General features: G+C 42.3%; 1 protein-coding gene, 1 long non-coding RNA gene and 1 pseudogene across 3 annotated transcripts; 1 reads left to right on the forward strand and 2 right to left on the reverse strand.

The window, feature by feature from the left end:
• Positions 1-2,781: 2,781 nt before the first annotated feature.
• LOC144218488 (proteasome subunit alpha type-6 pseudogene) lies at positions 2,782-3,619 on the reverse strand (annotated as a pseudogene).
• A 2,002-nt stretch (positions 3,620-5,621) lies between these two features.
• On the forward strand, positions 5,622-17,370 carry GSTO1 (glutathione S-transferase omega 1). The gene is made up of 6 exons (XM_077748380.1): positions 5,622-5,871; positions 6,017-6,125; positions 9,782-10,004; positions 13,094-13,192; positions 16,256-16,362; positions 17,140-17,370. The coding sequence occupies exons 1-6, from the start codon at positions 5,838-5,840 to the stop codon at positions 17,291-17,293; spliced, it is 726 nt and encodes a 241-aa protein (XP_077604506.1). The 5' UTR covers positions 5,622-5,837; the 3' UTR covers positions 17,294-17,370.
• LOC144218472 (uncharacterized) lies at positions 7,738-18,601 on the reverse strand. Of its 2 annotated transcripts, none has more exons than XR_013331169.1 (3): positions 18,398-18,601; positions 16,179-16,348; positions 7,738-8,069 (listed from the first exon to the last, which is right to left on the reverse strand). It is a non-coding gene; the product is annotated as an uncharacterized LOC144218472 (long non-coding RNA). The 2 variants fall into 2 exon arrangements; XR_013331168.1 differs by having other exon boundaries at positions 18,387-18,601.
• Between the last annotated feature and the right edge of the window lie 1,934 nt (positions 18,602-20,535).

The raw sequence follows: 20,535 nt of genomic DNA on the forward strand, positions 1-20,535 counted from the left end.
AGCGCGGAGTTGGCCTCGCAGGCGCCCCCCACACCGCTCTGTTCCCCGGGAGGAGCCGCTCCGCCTGGCGCGCGTGGGCGCCGCCATCTTAGGTCCGTCCTCTTCCCTAAAATCAGTTCCTTAAGTTAAAAAAAAATTTTTTTTTAATTTTTTAAAATTTATTTCTGAAAGAGAGAGAAGCGTGAGCAGGGGAGGATCAGAGAGAGGGAAACACAAAATCTGGCTCTGAGCTAGCTGTCAGTACTGAGCCAGACCCGGGGCCCGAACCCACGAACCGTGAGATCATGACCTGGTCCGAAGTCCGACGCTTAACCGACTGAGACACCCAGGCGCCGCCCCCCCCCCAAATTTTTTTGAGATATAGCGTAGAGTAATAACTCAGATTATGTAGAAAGAGTTTCAAATGAAGAGAGACGCCATCTCATTGCTTCTCAACTCATTGTTTCCTACCTCAGTTCCATTGTCTAGCAGCCATCTTCCAGCATAAGAAACGGAATATAACCAGTGCGCTGGCAGCACGCGCCATGCCTTGTACCTTCTCTTTTTCTTTCTCTTCCTTGCCCCAGAGGTGTTCATGCTCCTGAATTCTGTTTCTTGTTCCTGGTTTTTCAATTTTACCACATATGCATGTGCCACAGCTGACATGCTGTGTCATTTTGCATCTTTTTAAAGTTAATATATTAGTCATGCCACATGTATCATTCTGTGACTTGCTTTTATGATTCAGTCTTATGTTTTCGAGATGCATTCATGTTAATAGTTGTAGCTGTAGTTTATTAGTTTTCATTGCCGGATAGTTGATCATTATGTGAATACACCACAAATTATTTATACATTGTACCTCGATTTTTTTTGGTTTTTTGTTTTGTTTTGGTTTTGGTTTTTTTTTTTTTTTTTTTTTTTTTTTTTTTTTTTTTTTTTGTTTTTGTTTTTTTTTTTTTTTTTTTTTTTTTGCTATTCACGCTCCTTTCTTTATGGACCATTTATTCCTGTATGGCTTCTTATCGTGAGGATTATAATGGTCTTTTTTGTTTTTTCACTTGACCTCATTCTGGGCCCTACTAATTCTTTCATTCTCATTGCACCGGTATTTTTCCACGGAATCTCTTTGAAGAAAGCTGCCATAGGCTATCAAGGAATGTTAATTTTGTAAGAAGATAAGGGCCCCCTCATTTTTCAAGAGATTTTAAATATCATTAATTAAAATAATAACAAGAGTGAAACACTTCATGTGACTTCAATATTCCTAACTTACTCTACAAAAATACCTTATTAATTTTAATTGATCATATTCTAAAAAGTATAATATTACTCAAATTACATTCCTGAAAAGTCACAAAAGAATGTTGTGTCAAGTGAATGTACATGGTCAGTAAGGGCCGGTGGTACTTAGAAGGCAGAATACTGTTTCTTATCACTGGGACCTCCAACTCTTGAACTTTAACCAGCAGAATCAGTTCAAGTTAGCCCCCTCAGGTTAAATACTGACAATCACAGCTGCAGAAACGTGAAATACTATGCCCTTCACCTATGGCTAACCGCAGTGGGTATCCAGATGGTCACATTATGCACACTACCACAGAGGGCCTGGAGATGAGCCACTATAATGCATGGCAGTACTATAGTACTGTAGTTTCCTGGGACAATATATATATTTTTTTTCAATTTCTTCTTTTGAGCAATTAACCTTTTACTTCATTGTTGAATTGGATCTTTCAAATAATTTCAACAAAATGTTACACTAGTCATGAAGTTTTTAGGTTGGCCAATCAGAGACTTAAATGTACAGGGTTAATTTGCGTGATATCATAAGTGTGCTAAAAGACCTTCTAAAAAGTTAGTTTTCTAAGAAGAGCTAAGTAAGACCCATATGTTAGTCAAAAATGTGCCTTCATTTTTTCATTTATTACCTGTAATAATAAGCATTTATTGAACATTTATTCTGTGCCAAGGACTGATCTAAGTGTTTGCTATATATTTACTAATTTAATACTTCTTCAAACTCTATAAGGGAGGCAAGAAGTTTTTACCGCTGCATTTTACAGATGAGGGAACTAAAACACAGGGGAACTTGTCTACATTCACACAATTTAATAAGGGATTATTATAATTTTGTATAGAGTTTTATAGTAAACTCACATGTTGAATTATTAATTCATAGATCCATATGTTGAAACCTCACCCCCCCCTCAGAATATGATTTTATTTGGGAATAGGTTCATTATGGCTATAATTAGTTAAATTAAGATGAGGTCATATTAGAGTAGTGTGGGTCATTAATCCAATATGACTAGTGTCCTTATAAAGAGGGGAAATTTGGACACAGATATGCATACAAGTAGGGGGCCATGGGAAGGTGAAGGCAGAGATGGAACAGATGCTCCTACAAGCCAAGGATGCCAAAAATTGCCAGCAGAACGATCCGGAAAACAGATTCTCCCTTACAGTCTTCAGAAGGAAACAAGTCTGCTGACGTTTTGATCTCAGACTTCTCTGGCCTCCAGAACTGTGAAAATAAACTTCCTTTAAAAATTTTTAAAAAATATTTATTTATTTTTGAGAGAGATCGAGAGAGAGAGAGAGAGAGAGAGAGAGAGAGAGAGAGAGAGAGGGTGAGCAGGGGAGGGGCAGAGAGAGGAAGACACAGAGAGGAAGTGAGTTCCAGGCTCTGTGCTGTCAGCACAGAAATCACGAACTGTGAGATCATGACCTGAGCTGAGCTGGGAGGCTTAGCTGACTGAGCCACCTAGGGGCCCCTAAACTTCTTCTTCTTTTTTTTTTTTTTTTTCCAAAAGCACTGTTTTTTATTTATACAGAGTCCTAACCACTTTAGCGGCAGGAGTGGGAGAGGTTCCTTTTTCAATCCAGGGGCCTCCATAATGTTGGTCTGTTGTTACCAAACACATAGGCAAGTGGCGTCATGATTCTGGTAAACTAACTACATACAATGTTTAGTCTCTTCTGCTAGAGCAACAAGGTGAGCATCAATCTCTGCTTCTGTGAGAATCCTGAATTTAGGATTTTCAACTGTAACTACTCCAACTTCTATTTCTGAAGGTTTGAAATCAATTGATAGAACAGTAGATAGGCATGTAATTGCAGTTTCCATTGTCTGTTCAAACATCCAATCAAATTTCTTCTTCACTTTTTTTTTAAGGAAGCTGGTTGACTCCGTTTGTTTAACTCCTGCTGCAGTGGCTCTAAACCCATAGTAGTAACCTGCAGGGTCACACTTGTACACTTGTTCTTCATTTATACCGATTAAAATCATACGACAACCAAGAGGCCTCATTTCAGCATTCTGTGTGTAGACCTGAGAAATATCAGCAATTCTTTTGCACAGCATATCCACAGGAATCTCCTAGCCATACTTGTACTTCCAGTTAGCTGCCTCGTAGTGCGCCCTCTGTACCTGGGGTCTGCTGTCCGCTGTCATTCCTGTCACCACACAGCCAATGTTTTCAGTTATCTTGAATAAGTGAGTAACTGTGCTAGAATCCAATAATTTGTCAGGTACTTTCTTCTATGTGACTTTTACTGCACAGTCTTTCCCTCTGACTGCTACTGATGTAAGGCCACCCTGGTTAATAGCCTGAAAAGCATACTCATGTTGTACCATGTTGCACTGTAATTTTTTTTTCTTTACAAGTAGTTTATTGTCAAATTAGTTTCCACATAACACCCAGTGCTCATCCCCACAAGTGTCCTCCTCCATGCCCATCCCCCCTCCCCCCCACATCCATCAGTCCTCAGTTTTTGTCAGCATTCAAGAGTCTCTCATGGTTTGCCTCTCTCCCTTTCCCCCACCATTTCCGCCCTTCTTCTCCCCCTTGTTCCTCCGTTAAGTTCCTCCCAATCCTCCTATACGTGCAAACATATGATATTTGTCCTTCTCTGCCTGACTTATTTCGCTCAGCATAACACCCTCAAGGTCCATCCATGTTGCTACACATGGCCAGATTTCATTGTTTCTCATTGCCATGTAGTATTCCATGGTATAGATAAACCACATCTTCTTGATCCATTCGTCCGTTGATGGACACTTAGGCTCTTTCCATGTTTTAGCTATTGTGGAGAGTGCTGCTATGAACATTGGGGTCCATGTGCTCCTATGCCTCAGCATTTCTGTATCCCTTGGGTAAATTCCTAGCAGTGCTATTGCTGGGTCATAGGGGAGTTCTATTGTTAGTTTCCTGAGGAACCTCCACACTGTTTTCCAGAGGGGCTGCACCAGTTTACATTCCCACCAACAGTGTAGGAGGGTGGGGCCCCTAAACTTCTGTGGTTTAAGCCACTCAGTCTGTGGTACTTTGGTAACCTAGCCCTCAAAAACTAATACGGGGTGGAGTCGGCATCAAACCAAGGCAGGAAGGCTGCAAGATTGGTATGCTTATCACCTCACTCTCTGCCTCTCCCATAATAGAGCTAATCAGAATAAAAGCAGACACTAAGGCCTGGAGAAATTAATGGCACAGGAATTCCCAGCTCGCAAATCTAGGCAGAGAAGCAAAACACTGACTACCCCTTTCCCGTGTCTGTACCATGTTACCTGGAGCCTCTGCTTTTCTACCTCAAGTTAAGGGACTTTCAGCAGTGGCTCTAGCCAGACATTTGTCATAGATCTACAAGTCTAAATCTACTCAGCCCACTTACGGACTCTGAGCCTGTGCCCCTACTCAGCTTCAAAGTCCAAAGCTTTAGGGCACCTGTGTGGCTCAGTTGTTAAGCATCTGACTCTTGATTTCGGCTCAGGTCATGTTCTCACCTTTGTGATCGCACCTTTCGAGGGACGGAGCCTATGAAGGGCTCTGTGCTGTCAGCTTGGGACAGCTTGGGCCCTGCTTGGGATTTTCTCTCCCCTGCCCTCTCTTTGCCCCTCCCAGCTTATCTGTCTCTCTCTCAAAATAAATAAATAAACAAAAAAAATCCAAAACTTTAATAGATTTTTGAAAGCAGCACCAGCATTCTGAGGTTAGTATTATCCACATTTGTGCTGTTTTCTTTGGGTTAAAATGAAAAGGATGTGTCCTACATGTGACAGTAGGAACAATGCCCTCCCGCCCAGTAGTCATATTAAGCTATGTAACAGTAGTGTATTCAGTACGACAAGATAAGGAAAAGGCTGTACAGATGGTTGGGCGACCTGACACCTGCCCAGGACAGGTATCTTTGCAGATTACATGGAACTGTGAGCAAGCTCTAGGCTCGGGCCCACAAGTTCTGAAATTAGGGGAGCTTTGAGACCGAAGGGGAACTGGACCCAGACCCATGCCACATGCCAGCAGCCAGTGTGCCTCTTTGCCCAGGTGCAGGGTTTGGGAGGTCACGGTCAGGGTCAGGGTCAGGCATGGACGCTCGTGGAGGCCGGACTGGAGCACTATCCTTCCCAGTGGGGGGATGGCCGTGAGGGTGTCGAGCTTCTTCTGTGGCTCTGGACGTGGGCGCCTCTCTTGGCCAGCGCAGTACACTTTGGCACGACCAGCAGCGGCGGTGTTTTTAGCTAGCTCTGCAAACCGGGGAAGGCCGGGCAGGTGGGCGCGTTGGGTGGGTCTCGGGCTGCGATTCCCCTGCAGGCGCTCGGCCGGGGAAGGGGAAGAGGCCGGGGAGGGGAGCCTGGTGGCCGCGGCCCGGGCCGCCCACGGGGCTCGCTGCGCGCCAGCTTTCTTTAAGCGCCCTGGGGCCACGCGGGGCCGAGAGCACAGCCCCCGCCCCGCTGGCGGCCGCCCACCGCAGGCACTTCTGAGAGGAGAGAAGGAAGGACGGACGGAGGGAGGGGCGACCTACTTCCTGAACCGCCTGCACAGCCGGGGCGCGAGCTCGGCCTGCCCGGCGCCGCGATGTCCGGAGGGTCAGCCAGGAGCCTAGCGAAAGGTGAGGCTGGCCGGCTGCGAGAGGCGGGGGGAATCTNTGGGGCCACCGCGCGCGGGACCTCTCCGCGGCCTGGCCCGGGGGTGGCGGGAGGATGGGGGTCCCGGCCGCTCTCAGGGCCGTGACCGCCGCCGCGTCTCCCCCGCAGGAAGCGCGCCCCCGGGGCCAGTCCCCGAGGGCCTGATCCGCGTCTACAGCATGAGGTTCTGCCCGTTCGCCCAGAGGACGCTCCTGGTCCTGAAGGCCAAGGGAATCGGGTGAGGACCCAGGCAGGGGTAGTTCCCCCAGCCGCTCCGGGGATCAATGCTGCGGGGCGGCGGGGTGGGAATCTCGGGTTGGGCCCCCAGGGCTTTCTTTCCTGCAAAATAAACTGTTATCAGACTTTTAGGGGACAGAGCAAATTAGGAACCCACTTCCCAGAGTGAGGGGTAGGGGGAATGCCACAGATTACACCAGTCTAGGACACCCCATTTAGATCAACCTATTTTATGGATTAGAAAAGCTGAGGCTCTGGTAAAGTTGGTGGTAAGGGAGATCACTTGACAGGTAAGGACCAGTAGCAGCTCTTTTAGCCCTGGTAGAGCCCTGATTCCTGGTCCACTGCCCTTTCGCTTTCACCCCACTTCTACATTCATGTCTTATCTAATAGTTTGCTGGTATCTTGAGTATATAATCCCTTCCTTAATAGTCGGTAATTTACCCCTGTACACGGCCTTGACCATCCAGCAGAGTGCTGAGTTAACTATACTGTACATACTCCTATAGATTGGATTGTTGGTTAAGTCAAAGTGTCTATGCCTAAAATTTCAGGCTTTTGTAAAGCCTCTTTGAAATTAGCATGGTTTTTTGACCAATGGGTTATCCATAGGGAGTATGCAATAGTCACTTGGCTCTTGAAACCAAATAGCCATTGGAATCCCCTCCCTTCCAGTGATCTTTGGAATTTATTGAGCAGACATTAAATACCTGTGGTATAGAAGTTCAAAACATAGTCCCCATTCTTTAGAAATTTTCTATCCATGTGCTTAAGATTTATAAACTAATTGTAGTCTTCTAGGAGGAGAATTAGGCAGACAATAATTTTCCCTAAAAGAACTTAAGATGCATTCCTTTCCTGAAGAAAAAAATATTAAAAAAAAATTTAATGTTTATTTTTGAGAAGGAGACAGAGTGTGAGCAGGGGAGGGGTAGAGAGAGAGGGGGACACAGAATCTGAAGCAGGCTCCAGGCTCTGAGCTGTCAGCACAGAGGGGCTCAAACTCACAAACGGTGAGATCATGACCTGAGCTGAAGTGGGATGCCTAACCAACTGAGCCATTCAGAAGCCCCAAAATATTTTTGAATTAGCCATGACTTCACTAAAATTTACATTGTATTTGGACGAAACTGATTCTGTACACTTAGCAAAATGCTCAACATTCAATAACATTTATCCAAAACATTGTATTTTATCCTAATCTTATTCAAATTGGATTAAAAAAAGATGTATCTTGTCCTTGTGCAATTGAAGAGTATAGGGACACCTGGGTGGCTCAGTTAGTTGAGTGTCTGACTTCAGCTCTGGTCATGATTTACAGTCAGTGAGTTCAAGCCCCACATTGGGCTCTGTGCATCCAGCTCAAAGCCTGGAGCCTGTTTTGGATCCTGTGTTTCCCTCTCTCTCTCTCTGCCCCTCCCCACTCACGCTCTGTCTCTGTCTCTCAAAACTGAATAAACGTTAAAAAATTAAAAAAGAAAAGTATAGGAGCAAGGCAGGTGCATAACACCCTACTTTATTTACTGGGAGAGTTTTCCAAAGGAAAATTGAAATGATTTTATCAAAATAGTGTGTATATGGGGATAAAGAATGGTAACAGCAGACAACAGAGGTCTTCTACCTTCATGGATCAGTTTCACACCCAGAAGACTTTTATTGGACAAGTGCTACATTGTCTCATGGCATAGCCTGACAAAGCATGGTTTTCTCTGAAAAGTACATCTTCCAACTTGCTGTGGCAGGTGTGTTGACTTGTTGGCTCATAATGTCAGGTTGACAAATGCAAGTGTGTTCTAAGAACCTTTATCACAAAAAACCCCAGGTTCTGCCTTTTGTTTTCATGGTATAAAATTTCAGACGTGTTGATAATTCCTTGGCAGGGAGCTGGCTTTATATTTCTTTTGATGGCTTGTATCTGTGTCCAGTAATCTGTTAGAACACAAACCTGTTGATACACAAATGCTAGGTTCAGTGTAGCCATTTCTGTTTCCATTGGGGATTACATATTTAAATCCTGAAACTAAATACGATTCTAACTTCTGAGGTGGATGGGGAAGTAGGAAACAAAATGTGTTGGTGTATATTATTTTTGAGTAACTAACCTGTTCTGTTGAATAATTACCTAGATTTAACAATTATATGAAACGTCCCTTTCTCTTATTTCCTCTACAATCTCTCAGTCAAGAAACAAGTTAGATCTAATTACAGTCTGACTATAGCTTGGATTTCATCTGTTTTCTTACCTTTGGGTTTGCTTCCTGTGGTTTACTCACGTAACATTAAAAAAAATAACAATGCATAGACATTTCATCTGAAACTTTGTTTTGTGGGTGGATTTTTTGGATTCCTTAATTTTTTTTAATGAGAAATTTTCTACTCAATTTAGCAAAAGGAATTGAATTTTATCATGTTGATTCTCAAATGGTAGGTAGTGGATACAATTCATTTATTTACCTCCTATGATTTGCAATGATAATACCTCATACCCCAAAGTGGATTATCTTATTGACAATCTTGAAGCATTTTCTATTCATTCTTTCAATAAATATTTACTGAGTACCCTATCTGAAACCATTTTAATTTTCATAGCATTTAAAAAAAATTTTTTTTAGTATTTTATTTATTTCTGAGAGAGAGACAGACAGCATGAACAAGGTAGGGTCAGAGAGAGAGGGAGACACAGAATCTGAAACAGGCTTCAGGCTCTGAGCCAGCTAACCGACTGAGCCACCCAGGCGCCCCGTTTTGTAACTAATTTTCATAGCATTTAAATGTTTAAAATTTTGCTCACTTACATGTTTGTTTGTTAATATGAACTAGATACACAAAATCCCTGCTTTCATAGAGCTTACATTCTAGGGAGGTGACATAATAAACATATACATAAGGGGGCAAAGTAATTTCAGATACATGTCATCAGTAAAACAGGATGATCATGTAATAGAGGATCTTGGCAGGTTCAGAGAGGATGGCCAGGTTGTAATGACCAGAGGGAAAGTCGTAGGAAACAGGTGTGACAGGTAAGAATGGGTCAGATCTCATGCCAGGGGGGTTTAGAGTTTATGCTCATTGCAATGAAGAGCAATCAAGGGGTGGCAAGCAGGAGGGGGGCCTGGTCCAGTTTACTTGTGCGTGTGGAAAATGGACCGCAGGGAGGGCACAGTGGAAGCAGAGAGGCCAGTGGGAGACTCCTGTAGTGATCCAGCTGGCAGATGATGTTTTGATTTCTTTAAATGTTTTATTTATTTCTGAGACAGAGAGACAGAATCCGAAACAGGCTCCAGGCTCTGAGCTAGCTGTCAGCACAGAGCCCGACGCGGGGCTCGAACCCACAAACCGTGAGATCATGACCTGAGCCGAAGTCAGGTACTTAACCAACTGAGGTACCCAGGTGTCCTGGAAAGATGATGTTTTGGACCAGATGGCCGTGGGATAGCTGAAAAAAAGTGGATATGATTTTGAGGCTTAGCTGACAGGTCTTGATGATCCATTTGACTTGAGGCAGAGAGAGCAAGGGAGAAGGAATCAAGACTGATTTGATTCCTAAACTTGGGGTCCAATCAGCTGAGTGGATGGTAGGGCTGGTAAGGATTTACTCAGAAGTACAAAAAAAAAAAAAAGTTCCACTGTCTCCATTGTCTTCTATGTGTCTTTCAGGCATGAAATCATCAACATCAACCTGAAAAATAAGCCTGAGTGGTTCTTTAAGAAGAACCCCTTGGGTCTGGTGCCAGTTCTGGAAAACAGTCAGGGTCAACTGATCTATGAATCCGCCATCACCTGTGAGTACCTTGATGAAGCATATCCAGGGAAGAAGCTGTTGCCAGATGACCCCTATGAGAAAGCTTGCCAAAAGATGGTCTTCGAGTTATTTTCTAAGGTGTGTGTATAAGAAATCTCAGCTCTTATTTGAACAAACTTTGTTGTTTAAGTTAAATCAGTGTTGTCACTTACGACTCAGTGATGTGGGAAAGGAAAACAGAGCAGTGCCCCTCTCTGGTCTGACAGGTCCGCAATTCCTTTTGCCATCCAGTTCTCGTTTACCTCTCCAATGTTAGCCCTCCTCACTCTTTGGACACCGTGTTCCAGCCATACTGAATATTTTTCCCAGACTCGCCACCTCCTTAACTCCCGCTGGAAGAGTCTTCTTCCCCCTTCCCACTTGGCATGGTTATCTTCAATTCCTCATTTATGCATTTGCTTAGGTTCTGCTGCCTTCCAGAAGCTTGTCTGCGCTGGCTTAGTGCCCAACCCCATGTTCCCTCATGTGCTAACTTCTCCCTGCCAGTATTGCCCATCTTCTTCTCTGCCTATTGCACCAGGGCTGTGATCTCTTTGAAGGTGAGGCCGTGTTCCCATCACTGTTGGCTCATTGCCTAGGTCTGTGACCAACTTTGCCACTTCCTAGTTGTGTGACTCTGAGCAAGTTACACATTTACATCTGTGCCTGGGCTTATTGCTGGTAGAAGGAGTATAATAATTGCTCCCTTCCTGTAGATAAAAATCAGTATATAAAACACCTAGAGCAGAGTCTGACACATGGTAAATACTGTGTTAGCTCTTGGGGTTCTAGCCACAGTGTCTAGCAGCAGGCATCTACTATGTGTTGGCAGTAGCTCTCAGTGGACTGAGTAAATGGTATTCCTGTAGAACTATTTTAATCAGCATCAAGGTTATAGATAGTTCAAACAACTGATGTTAACAAAGATATGCCCAACACCAGACAACAAGAATAGCCATGTCACATTATCTCTATAGCCCTGTTATTTGTCAGGATATATGTCAGCATATCTTGTCTTCTTTTAAGTGGCTAAAGAAATACCTAGAAGGTGGAACTTATTGTGTAAAGAGACATTGCAAAGGGAAACCAATGGGGAAGGAAGATGGAGTTGTCTGGCTTAGAAGAATGAGAGGAAAATAGCACAGATACCTGCTGTCAAAGGCAAAAGACCGGGAATATGGCAATTACAGAAAGATGTTGGAAGAAAAAAGTAAAAAGAGATTCACTGTAGAGGCATCTGGCTGGCTCAGTGGTAGAGCATGAGACACTTGACCTCAGGGTTGTGAGTTCAAACCCCATTTTGGGTGTAGAGATTACCTTAAAAAAAAGAGAGATTCATTGTATTACCTCAAAAGAAAATAAGCTAATAGCTGGAGATGCCCACCATTATTTCCCAGCTCACATTCAAGGAAAAGGTGGGCTTAGGTACCATATGCCCCCTTCCTCCTGGCCACAGCTCAGCAAACCAGAAATGCCCCCAACTGCACTCGCAGCCCAATCATCTTCTTTCCTGAGAACTTGAAACTGAGACACAGATTAACAGTAAAGGTGTTGAAGCTTTGGAGATGTGTGTGTGTGTGTATACATACACATATATATGTATATTAGTGTGTGTGTTTTATATATATATATATTTATATTTGGAGACTTAACAAACCAAAGGCATGTAAAAAATAAATTTTTTAAGGAAGCAGAAATTAAGAACATTGCAAAGGGATATCTTGATATATAGGAAACAATACGGAGCAGACGTTTAAGAAAAAGCAGGGATAAATAAACCACGCAGCCCCAGATGGAACTGTGGACAGAAGTGCTGCCAGCAAACTTTCAATTCCAATGAAGGCAAGCTGTACTGACATGGACGGGCTATCAGGACATTCTCCTGTATTTTTACAAGCACCTGTTGGTAAACTGAGAAGAGTGGACTCCTAGCTCTTGGAATGAGAAGACACACAAATGCCTCCAGCAGGAGCCCAAAAACATCTGGCACTACACCTGTGAGTCTTCAGGTAGTCGAACACCCTTCTCATGTCCTCCCCAAGGTGGAAAGTTCTCTTACACAGCTCCCTTTGCAGCTGCGGCCAGTGCCTGGGACCTAAGCTCCTCCTGTCAGAAACATACACGGTAGAGCTGGATGCAGAAATGAGCCACGGGGTGCTTGCTTCAACTGCATGTATATGAAGATTGGAACCATACATCCCCTGCATGAAGATGACCTGCAAATTCGTGAAGTGTTCCATATGGAAAAAAAAAAAAAAGTATTGGGGGGGTTGCTGGGTGGCTCAGTCAGTTAAGCTTGACTTTGGTTCAGGTCATGATCTCATGTGAGTTCGAACCCTGCATCGGGCTCTGTTCTGACAGCTCAGGGCCTGGAGCCTGCTTCAGATTCTTTGTCTCTGTCTCTCTCAAAATAAATAAACATTAAAAAAAATTTTTTTAAGTAAAAAAAGAAGAAAGAAAGGAGCAACGTAGGGGGACAGGCTTGGGATGGGGCACTGGTTCTGCTGTGAGAGTGGCTGGCAGCAGAGCCCCCAGGCTTTCGGGAGCAGTGGCAGTTGCAAGATTAAATTCCGGGCTTTAATTATCTCCAAGTCAGATTTCTGACAGCGGCACAAACTGTAGCACCTAGTGCTCAGCTCACTGGTAGCAGTGGGCACTTCCCATCAGGTCAGTTCTGAGCATGATTTTGGAATGTTCGAGCTTTGTTCCCAGCCTCTTTTTCCCCCAGTCTCTCAATAATTCAATAAACCACTCACTATTTTTTTTTTTAAAGATATTTTTGGCTCAAACTCGCCAAAGTGGGTTCTACTATTTGCAACTTAAAAAATCCTGACCAGGGGTGCCTGGCTGGCTCAGTCGGTTGAGCATCTGACTTCAGCTCAGGTCATGATCTCACGGTTCTGGAGCCTGCTTCAGATTCTGTGTCTCCCTCTCTCTCTGACCCTCCCCTGCTCACGCTGTCCCTTTCTCTCTCCGAAATAAATTTAAAAAAACATTAATTTTTTTTTAATCCTGACCAACCTTACACTGCAAAGCTGTTTCTAAGATCAATACCTGACCTCTGTGAACACAGGAATCGGTGCACCTTTCAAGTTTCTCAAACACCCTGCACTGGGACTTTGAGGGCTCTATGAGGGGCCTGTACAGTTAGCCTCACACTGATAACTAAGAAATTACTCTCTGTCTAGGTTCCCCCTTTGGTAACACGCTTTGTTAGAAGACAAAATAACGAAGATGGCTCTGGCATAAAAGAAGAACTGCGTAAAGAATTCACCAAGTTAGAGGAGGTAATCTCTTCTCCTAGCTTTTATCAGAATAAATGATACACTGTATCTGCCCTTCTTCTTTCTTTCTTTCTACTCCATTTCCCAAATCACTTTGTGACAATTAGTAATAACATCAAGTAAGGAATTTTAGGTTACAACAGACTGCTATAAGCTGGTGCATTTAAGATAGAAATCAAAACATCTCAAAATATTTTGTCATGGCTTACTTTTAAAACAATTTGTTGCACTGAACTGATGTTAAAATAACAAGGGGAAAAATGCACTGGCATTTCCACAATTTGTCACCTGTTTTCATTTTTTCATACTTGTTTCTAGTCCTCATCCATATATTAAAAAAGAAAGAAAGAAGAAAAAGGTTAACATAACTGCAATCAAGGCATAGATACCAGTCTGTGTTTTTCCACTTAACAGTACATAATAAACCTTTCCCACCACAGAGTTTCCCATGAATTATAAAGACGCTTGGAGAAGCCTGGCTGAGTTTTTACCTCCCTTGGGGCAGAGCTGCCATTTGGGCCTTTACATCAAGTTTCTCTTGGCCTTGAGACATTCCATTTACTTGCTCAGCCTTGGGTTTTTATTGAGGAAAGTCATAATTCCTGTCTTGTATGGGAATGCATCCTGTATTTTGTCAGTATGAAGTTTGCTGTAGACTTTTTTCACAACTTTTTTTCATTAAGAAAAATATTACTAGTCTGCTAATTTTAAAAAAAAGTCATGCATGAGTATTAGGTTTTACTGAATGTTTTGTCTGTATCTATTACATCTTGATATGTTCATAGAATTTTTAACCTTTAATCTGATAAAATGGTGTTATTGACAGATGTTTCTGGTGTTAAACCATCCCAGTATTACTGAGATAAAACCTACTTGTTTTCAGTGGATTTTTCTATATATTCTAGAACTAGTTAATACTTAAGGGAGTTGCATATTATTAATGAGTATTAATGAGATTGCGCTATTATTTGTTTTCTTAGTACCTTTTTTATATCAAGAATATTCTAACCTGATGAAATGAGTTGGGTTAACTTCCCTGTATTTCTAACCTCAGAAACCATTTGATAGGGTTTGGCTATTTCTGCTTTTACTAACTAGGAGTTCAGTAGCTTAATGTAATTACTTTTAGTCTTTCTTGATTATTTAATGCATTAATGACTAATACACTACTTCTTAGCAGCATCCACTTAGTTTTACTATGAAGGACTTTCATCGTTCAGTTCTAAATTTTTTTTCTTTTTGCTGTTCCTATGATTTTCTCATTGCCTACCAATTATTGATCATGTACTTATAGGTTTCCTAAACTATATTTTTTTCTAATTTAATTACATTATGGTCAGAGAATGCATGTGTGATATTGTTTCTTTGAAGATTAAGACTTCTTTTGTGTCTGGCAACCTGGTAGAAACTATGAACCCCTTCTCAGAATGTTTTTAAATGCTTAAATTAAAATATGTAAGGTTAACCCTACTGTGGTTTGTTTCATAATGGAAATACCTGCTAACTATGGGGTTAGTGGAGTGGGGGGAAGGTATGTACATTTTTCTCATCTAAATTCAGACTCCAGATTAAGAACTCATGCTTTAAAGGGAGTAGTGCCATTTCCATGTTTTAGGCTGCAGAGAGGGTTATTTCCTTCTGACTTAAACTGTCACACTAAATGTTATTTATGCATAATTTAATAATCAGACACTACAGTTTAAGGTCAGACCCAGTTAATATTGATTCATTGTACAATTCTGAGTGCCTAATAACTACAAGGCACTCTGGTGGACCATATGAGAGGTAGAAAGTAAGACGGGGTCTATACTCTTGAGACAGTTTGGTAGTAGATGGTTTATATATGCCATCAATCTACAATGCAGACTGTTATATGGGCCCTGAGGAAGACTATAGTTTTATAAAAGGTAAGTTGGTTTGGTGTTAATTAGGCAGATTCTTAGTTCCTTTACTTGGGTAAAACCATTAATACCACGACATGTTCTTGAATTTTCAGGAACATACAACTGAAATAATTTTATTTGACATCTGTTTAATAGTTAATTCAGTTCCCAGTGTATTTTAGGTAAATTTTTAACTGAAATATTACATGCAGAGAAGTACCCAAAGCAGGAGTACAGCTCGATGACTTTTTACAAAGTGAACATAGTCATGGAATCAGCACCCATAACGAGAGACAATATTACTTTTGGCTGTTTTTGTTCTTTATGTATGGAATCCTATAATGTGCACTCTTCAGGGTCTGGCTTCTTTCGTACAACATTAGATTTGTGAGATGCATCTATGTTGTGTATAGTTCATTCCTGTTCTTTGTATAGTGTTTCAACATAATGACTGTAGCAGTCTGTTTATGCATTTTACTCCAGATGGACAGTAAACATTTCCACCTTGGGGCTATTACAAATAGTGCTGCAATTAACATTCTTATACCTATCTTTTGGTGAACAAATGTCCACGTTTCCAAAGAGGAGAATTACTGGATTAGAGTGTATGGACATTCACTCAGCTTTAGTGCATACTGGTAAAACATGGTTGTGCCAGTTTACACTATCAGCAGTGGTTCCACACCCGTGCTAACTTTGTCGTCTTCATCTTAGCCATTCTGATGATGTGTAGTGGTATTACTGTCTGGCTCCAGTTTGCATTTCCCTGATGACTAATGTTGCTGAATACCTTTTCAAATGGTTTTTGGCCATTTGGACACCCTCTTTTATGAAGTTCAAGTCTGGCCCAAATTTCTAATGAGTTGTTTGCGTTTTTTCTTATTGGATTTCTTGGTGTTGGATTTCTCTCTATATTCCGAATGCCAGTCCTCTGTTGGGTGTATGTACTACAAAGATCTTGTACTCTGTGGCTTATTTTTCTCAACTTTCCAGTTTATTTTGTTGATTGTTTACTTCATCCCAAACCAGGAGATTCTAAAATTTAAACAAAAAGCCAACTTGAATATGTCACCGTAAAAGCTACTTCTCTCACTTGCCCTACTTACCTGGTCTTCATCATTTCTGATGGTGAGTCTTACTAAATGCACAAATAAGAAGTACTCTTATGCTGTTTCACCTTCAGGTTCTGACCAATAAGAAGACAGCCTTCTTTGGTGGCAATTCTCTTTCTATGATCGATTACCTCATCTGGCCCTGGTTTGAACGGCTGGAAGTTCTGGAGTTAAATGAGTAAGATGTTTGAATATTTTGTGCATAATTTAGGATAATGATGAGTGGCATATTTTATGTTGACCTTTTTTTCTTAATAGAAATGAAACAATTTTCTACAACTGGTATGAATGGGCAGAAGCAGAGGAGGAGAGTCTTGGACTACCCAGGGCATATACTCACCACACTTCTCCATTCCTAGAGCGTGTGGTGGAGGGGTGGGCCGAGAGTACTGCAACATGTAACAAAATGTTTTAAAATTAATTTACTCCTTCCCTTCTGGTTAAAACTCTATAAGGAAGTGCATTTTTATAAGCTCTGTCATCCAGGATTGTATGGCCAATGCTACCTCTCATTTACCAGCAGGATTCCCACACTCTTTTCCAGACTCTATGTTTTGAAGTTTGGCAGGCACTCCCAATCCTTAGAGTGCAGAGCTGTTCAGGGTTACCTTTAGTTACAGTCTGGCTGGAGAATAATAAATATATAACATCCATGGTTGTCTTTCATGTTCTCATTTTAAAAAGTGATTAGTCTGCCTGGACAAGTTCTCGTGCCTAACTGAGCAAGTCACTTCACTCTAAGATTCCACTCCCATAAAACAAAGACCTCTAAAATATCTTCCAAATCTAATGTCCTGATTATGTGCGTTGTAAAGAAATATTTTAAAAGATTAGAGGAGAATAAAATGAAACTGCTGAGTGATATAGTTTAGAAACTCCTATAATGATATAGGAGACTCTGCAATGCCTTCCTAGTTAATCTAGCTCACGCCTTCGTTCTTTTCCCTTCCCACAGGTGTACAGACCACACTCCAAAACTTAAGCTCTGGATGGCAGCCATGAGGGAAGATCCTGCAGTATCCGCCCTCCTCATTGAGGCCAAGGCCCTTCGAGGTTTCTTAGATCTCTACTTGCAGAACAGCCCGGAGGCCTGTGACTATGGGCTCTGAAGGGGGCAGGAGTCAGCAATGAAGGGATGTCTGATATCTTCCTTCATGAATACGAGTAAAAACATGCTTTTATTCTACCAAGTGCTCTCACGTCTCATTGGATCACCTTCTCTGATTTGACACCATAGCTTAAGGACCTTAAGTCCCTCCTACAGGAATGTAAGCATATTTCCTGTTTCAGGATACTCACATGGTTCTAAGGGTTTTATCATAGTTTATGCTGAAAATCTCTAAGTCATCATCTCTGGTGAGAACTGGACTTCAATCTAGATTTCTTCCTGCCTATAGGACATTTCCACTTGGATATGCTGTTGTTTCAACAGCTGGCCTCTTAAGTTTTAAATTCCTCATTCTTTTGTTTCCATCAACTTAATTTCACTACCTTTTTTATTCCCATTGTCACCACTGAAGACCAGACTAATAACACCTCAAAGTTACGTGTCCTCCTACTTGGTCTCCCAGTCTTCAGTCTCAATGCCCTTCAAATTCTTCCTACCAACTCCCATGCCGGGCACATGGCAGGTGTCCCATAAATGTAACTAAATACTGTGAAAGGGCGCCTAGGTGCCTCAGTCGGTTATAAGCCTGATTTTGACTCAGGTCATAATCTTACAGTTCCCGAGTTCAAGCCTCGCATCCAGCTGTGTGCTGACACCTCAAATCCTGGAGCCTGCTTTGGATTCTGTCTCCCTCTCTCTCTCTGCTCTGCCCTTACTCATTCTCTCTCTCAAAAATAAACATTAAATTTTTTTAAAATACTGTGAAGACCACATCTATCAAATCCGATGTAAGTCTAGATGAGCAATTCAAAAATATTAATGCTACCTTCAATACGCTTCTATAGCTCACTGACCTCTCTACTTAATTTTTATATTACTTCCATTAGAAGAAGGGTAGGTCGAAGAGCATCATTTCATTCTAGACGGTTTCACTAAGATACCGAGGTTAAATGAGTCCTTAAGACGCTGGCAGAAGCATCGAGAACACCGCAAGCACACTGCTCGTACCATCAATATCAGGGAGCTGTCGACCCACCCCATTACAGTCTGGTTTTCGGTACATATTCTTAAACGTAAGAGCGCATATTAATCACCTAAGGCTCACCGCTGAATTTCCGATTCGGTGGGTCCAGGGTGAGCTGCGAAGTCCACATGTGAAATGAGCTCCCCCCGCCCCATGATGATGCAGGCGATCGGGGGACCCCACCCTGAGAGGCTTGAGAACCGGTTGACTTCACAAAAGGCCTCCTGCAGCAAACCGTCGGCCGCCACCAACGCCCAAGCTCCGAGTGGACTCCTCTTTGCCGCCGTCCNGGCCCCGGTTTTCTGCGGGCGCACTTGAGTCGGATGTGGACCCTGGCTCTGAGCTGCCACTGTCAGCCGCTACCCGGCTTTTTCTTTTGCCAGCTACAGACACGGCGAGCGCCCACGGTTTCTGTATCCCGGAGCCTGTAACGCGGCCACCCATTGGCTCAGTTCCTCACTGCTTGGCTGTGGGGCTTTCAAAGGCTTTAAAGATTGGCTGGAATTTCAGGCGCCGCGGCCCGTTGGCGGGTAGGATCGCGTTCTAAGGGGCGGGTTCCGCCTGGGCCCCGCCTCCCTCCGCTGCGACCGCCCCCTGCTGCTGGCCCGGCTCCACAGCCGGTTCGGCCCGCCCGGCTCGCGGGGGCCCNTGGGTCTGTCCGATCTGCGGTGCATTGGAAGGGAGAAGGGGTTTGAGGTCCATAATGGATTTTGGGTTTTTCACGAATTTCGGGTTTGCCTAACACTCTTAAAAGAAAAACCCAACGACTTACCTTCATCAAAGTTTCATCAAAGATTCTAACGTCAAGAAGAGCACAAGCTCTATAATTTAAAGAACAGGTCTTTAAAGCGTATCCCTTTAACTTAAAGAACAACAACAACAAAAACAACCCGTCATTAAATTATTCTTATTTTTCTGATTTGGCTGGAGTAGGTAAAGATGACCCAAGATGAGGAATTCTTAGGCTTGCATTCGGCACCATTAAGTTAGCTACATCACAGGGCACTGGCCGCAGGCAAATTTGGTCCCTGGTTAAGTCTTCACTTTGTGGGGATTTATGGGACTTCCCTGCTACGTTCAAATCCTAATAAAAGTAATAGCTAATGTTGAATGCTTACTATGTATTAAATGCTTCTTAACCAGTATCTGAATTAATCCTCCCCAAGCCACAGAATGTGTTGGTACTATTAGCTCTAAATTATGGAGGGGGAACATCAGGGCATAGAAAGTTGTGTGTTTCCCAAGGTCACCAAGCTAGTAAATGCTAAAGAGGTGATTCAAATCCAGTCTGAACTCTTTACAGTCATTTAGAGCATTCTTGAGATAAGATTATACATTTGCTTCTGCCCTAGTCTCTATTCACTAGCATTTAGAGGTTGAGCCAGGAGAGGATTGTATCCACCTTTTGGACACACCACTATTATGTCTGGGATTTAACAGGAAGTGTTGATGTTCCTTTTTTCAAACTTAGTGTGTCTTGCTCAATTTTATAAATATTTGACTGGCTAATTTCAGGATCTTGAAAATCTGCCTTTGCTCTTTCAAATGATATTATATTAAAGTGTTCAAAAATATTTTTCTTTGATCCCCCAAGCTGTAAGGAGAAAAAGGAATAGGAAAGCAGAATACAGTACTTAAAAAGAAAGTCTCCTTTGACTCAGGATTCCATAGTGGGATGATGAAGTTCTTCCTCTGATAACTTTAGTAATCTTATTTGATGTGTCCCAGTATTGTGTGTGTGTGTGTGTGTGTGTCTGTGAGTGTGTGTAAGAGGGTGTTGGGAGTGAAAAAAAGGTGGTGGGAAGGTACACACTTTCAGTTATAGGTAAGTTCTGGGGATGTAATGTACAATAGGATGAATATATGTAACACTGCTGTATAGTATATTTGAAAGTTGCTAAGAAAGTAGATCCTAAAAGATCTCCCTGGGTGGGTCTGTCCAGGTCTAGGGAGAATTTTTTTTAATAACCGTATGAGATGATGTTAACTAAATTTACTGAGGTAATCATTATGCAATTTATATAAGTCAAGTCATTATGCTTTGTGTCTTATACGAGTTGTATGTCAATTATATCTCAATAAAACTGAAACAAAAAAGTCCCAAAGGCATTAGAATACAGAATTCCCTATGATCCTAACTTCCTGGAAACAGTCCTGAGTTTAGGCCTATTTGAAAATAGAGCCTTTCCCCTTACTTACCTCATTCTTTGAACTTGGTG

Source organism: Crocuta crocuta, unplaced genomic scaffold, assembly GCF_008692635.1.
Source record: "Crocuta crocuta isolate KB4526 unplaced genomic scaffold, BGI_CrCroc_1.0 scaffold619, whole genome shotgun sequence".
Taxonomy (NCBI): domain Eukaryota; kingdom Metazoa; phylum Chordata; class Mammalia; order Carnivora; family Hyaenidae; genus Crocuta; species Crocuta crocuta.

Excerpts from the sequence above, each read along its gene's own strand:
- GSTO1 (XM_077748380.1), top strand. The coding sequence starts at position 5,838 with ATGTCCGGAGGGTCAGCCAGGAGCCTAGCGAAAG. Across the intron at positions 5,872-6,016 it reads AGCCAGGAGCCTAGCGAAAG|GAAGCGCGCCCCCGGGGCCA; the intron begins GTGAGGCTGGCC and ends TCTCCCCCGCAG. Across the intron at positions 6,126-9,781 it reads CTGAAGGCCAAGGGAATCGG|GCATGAAATCATCAACATCA; the intron begins GTGAGGACCCAG and ends TGTGTCTTTCAG.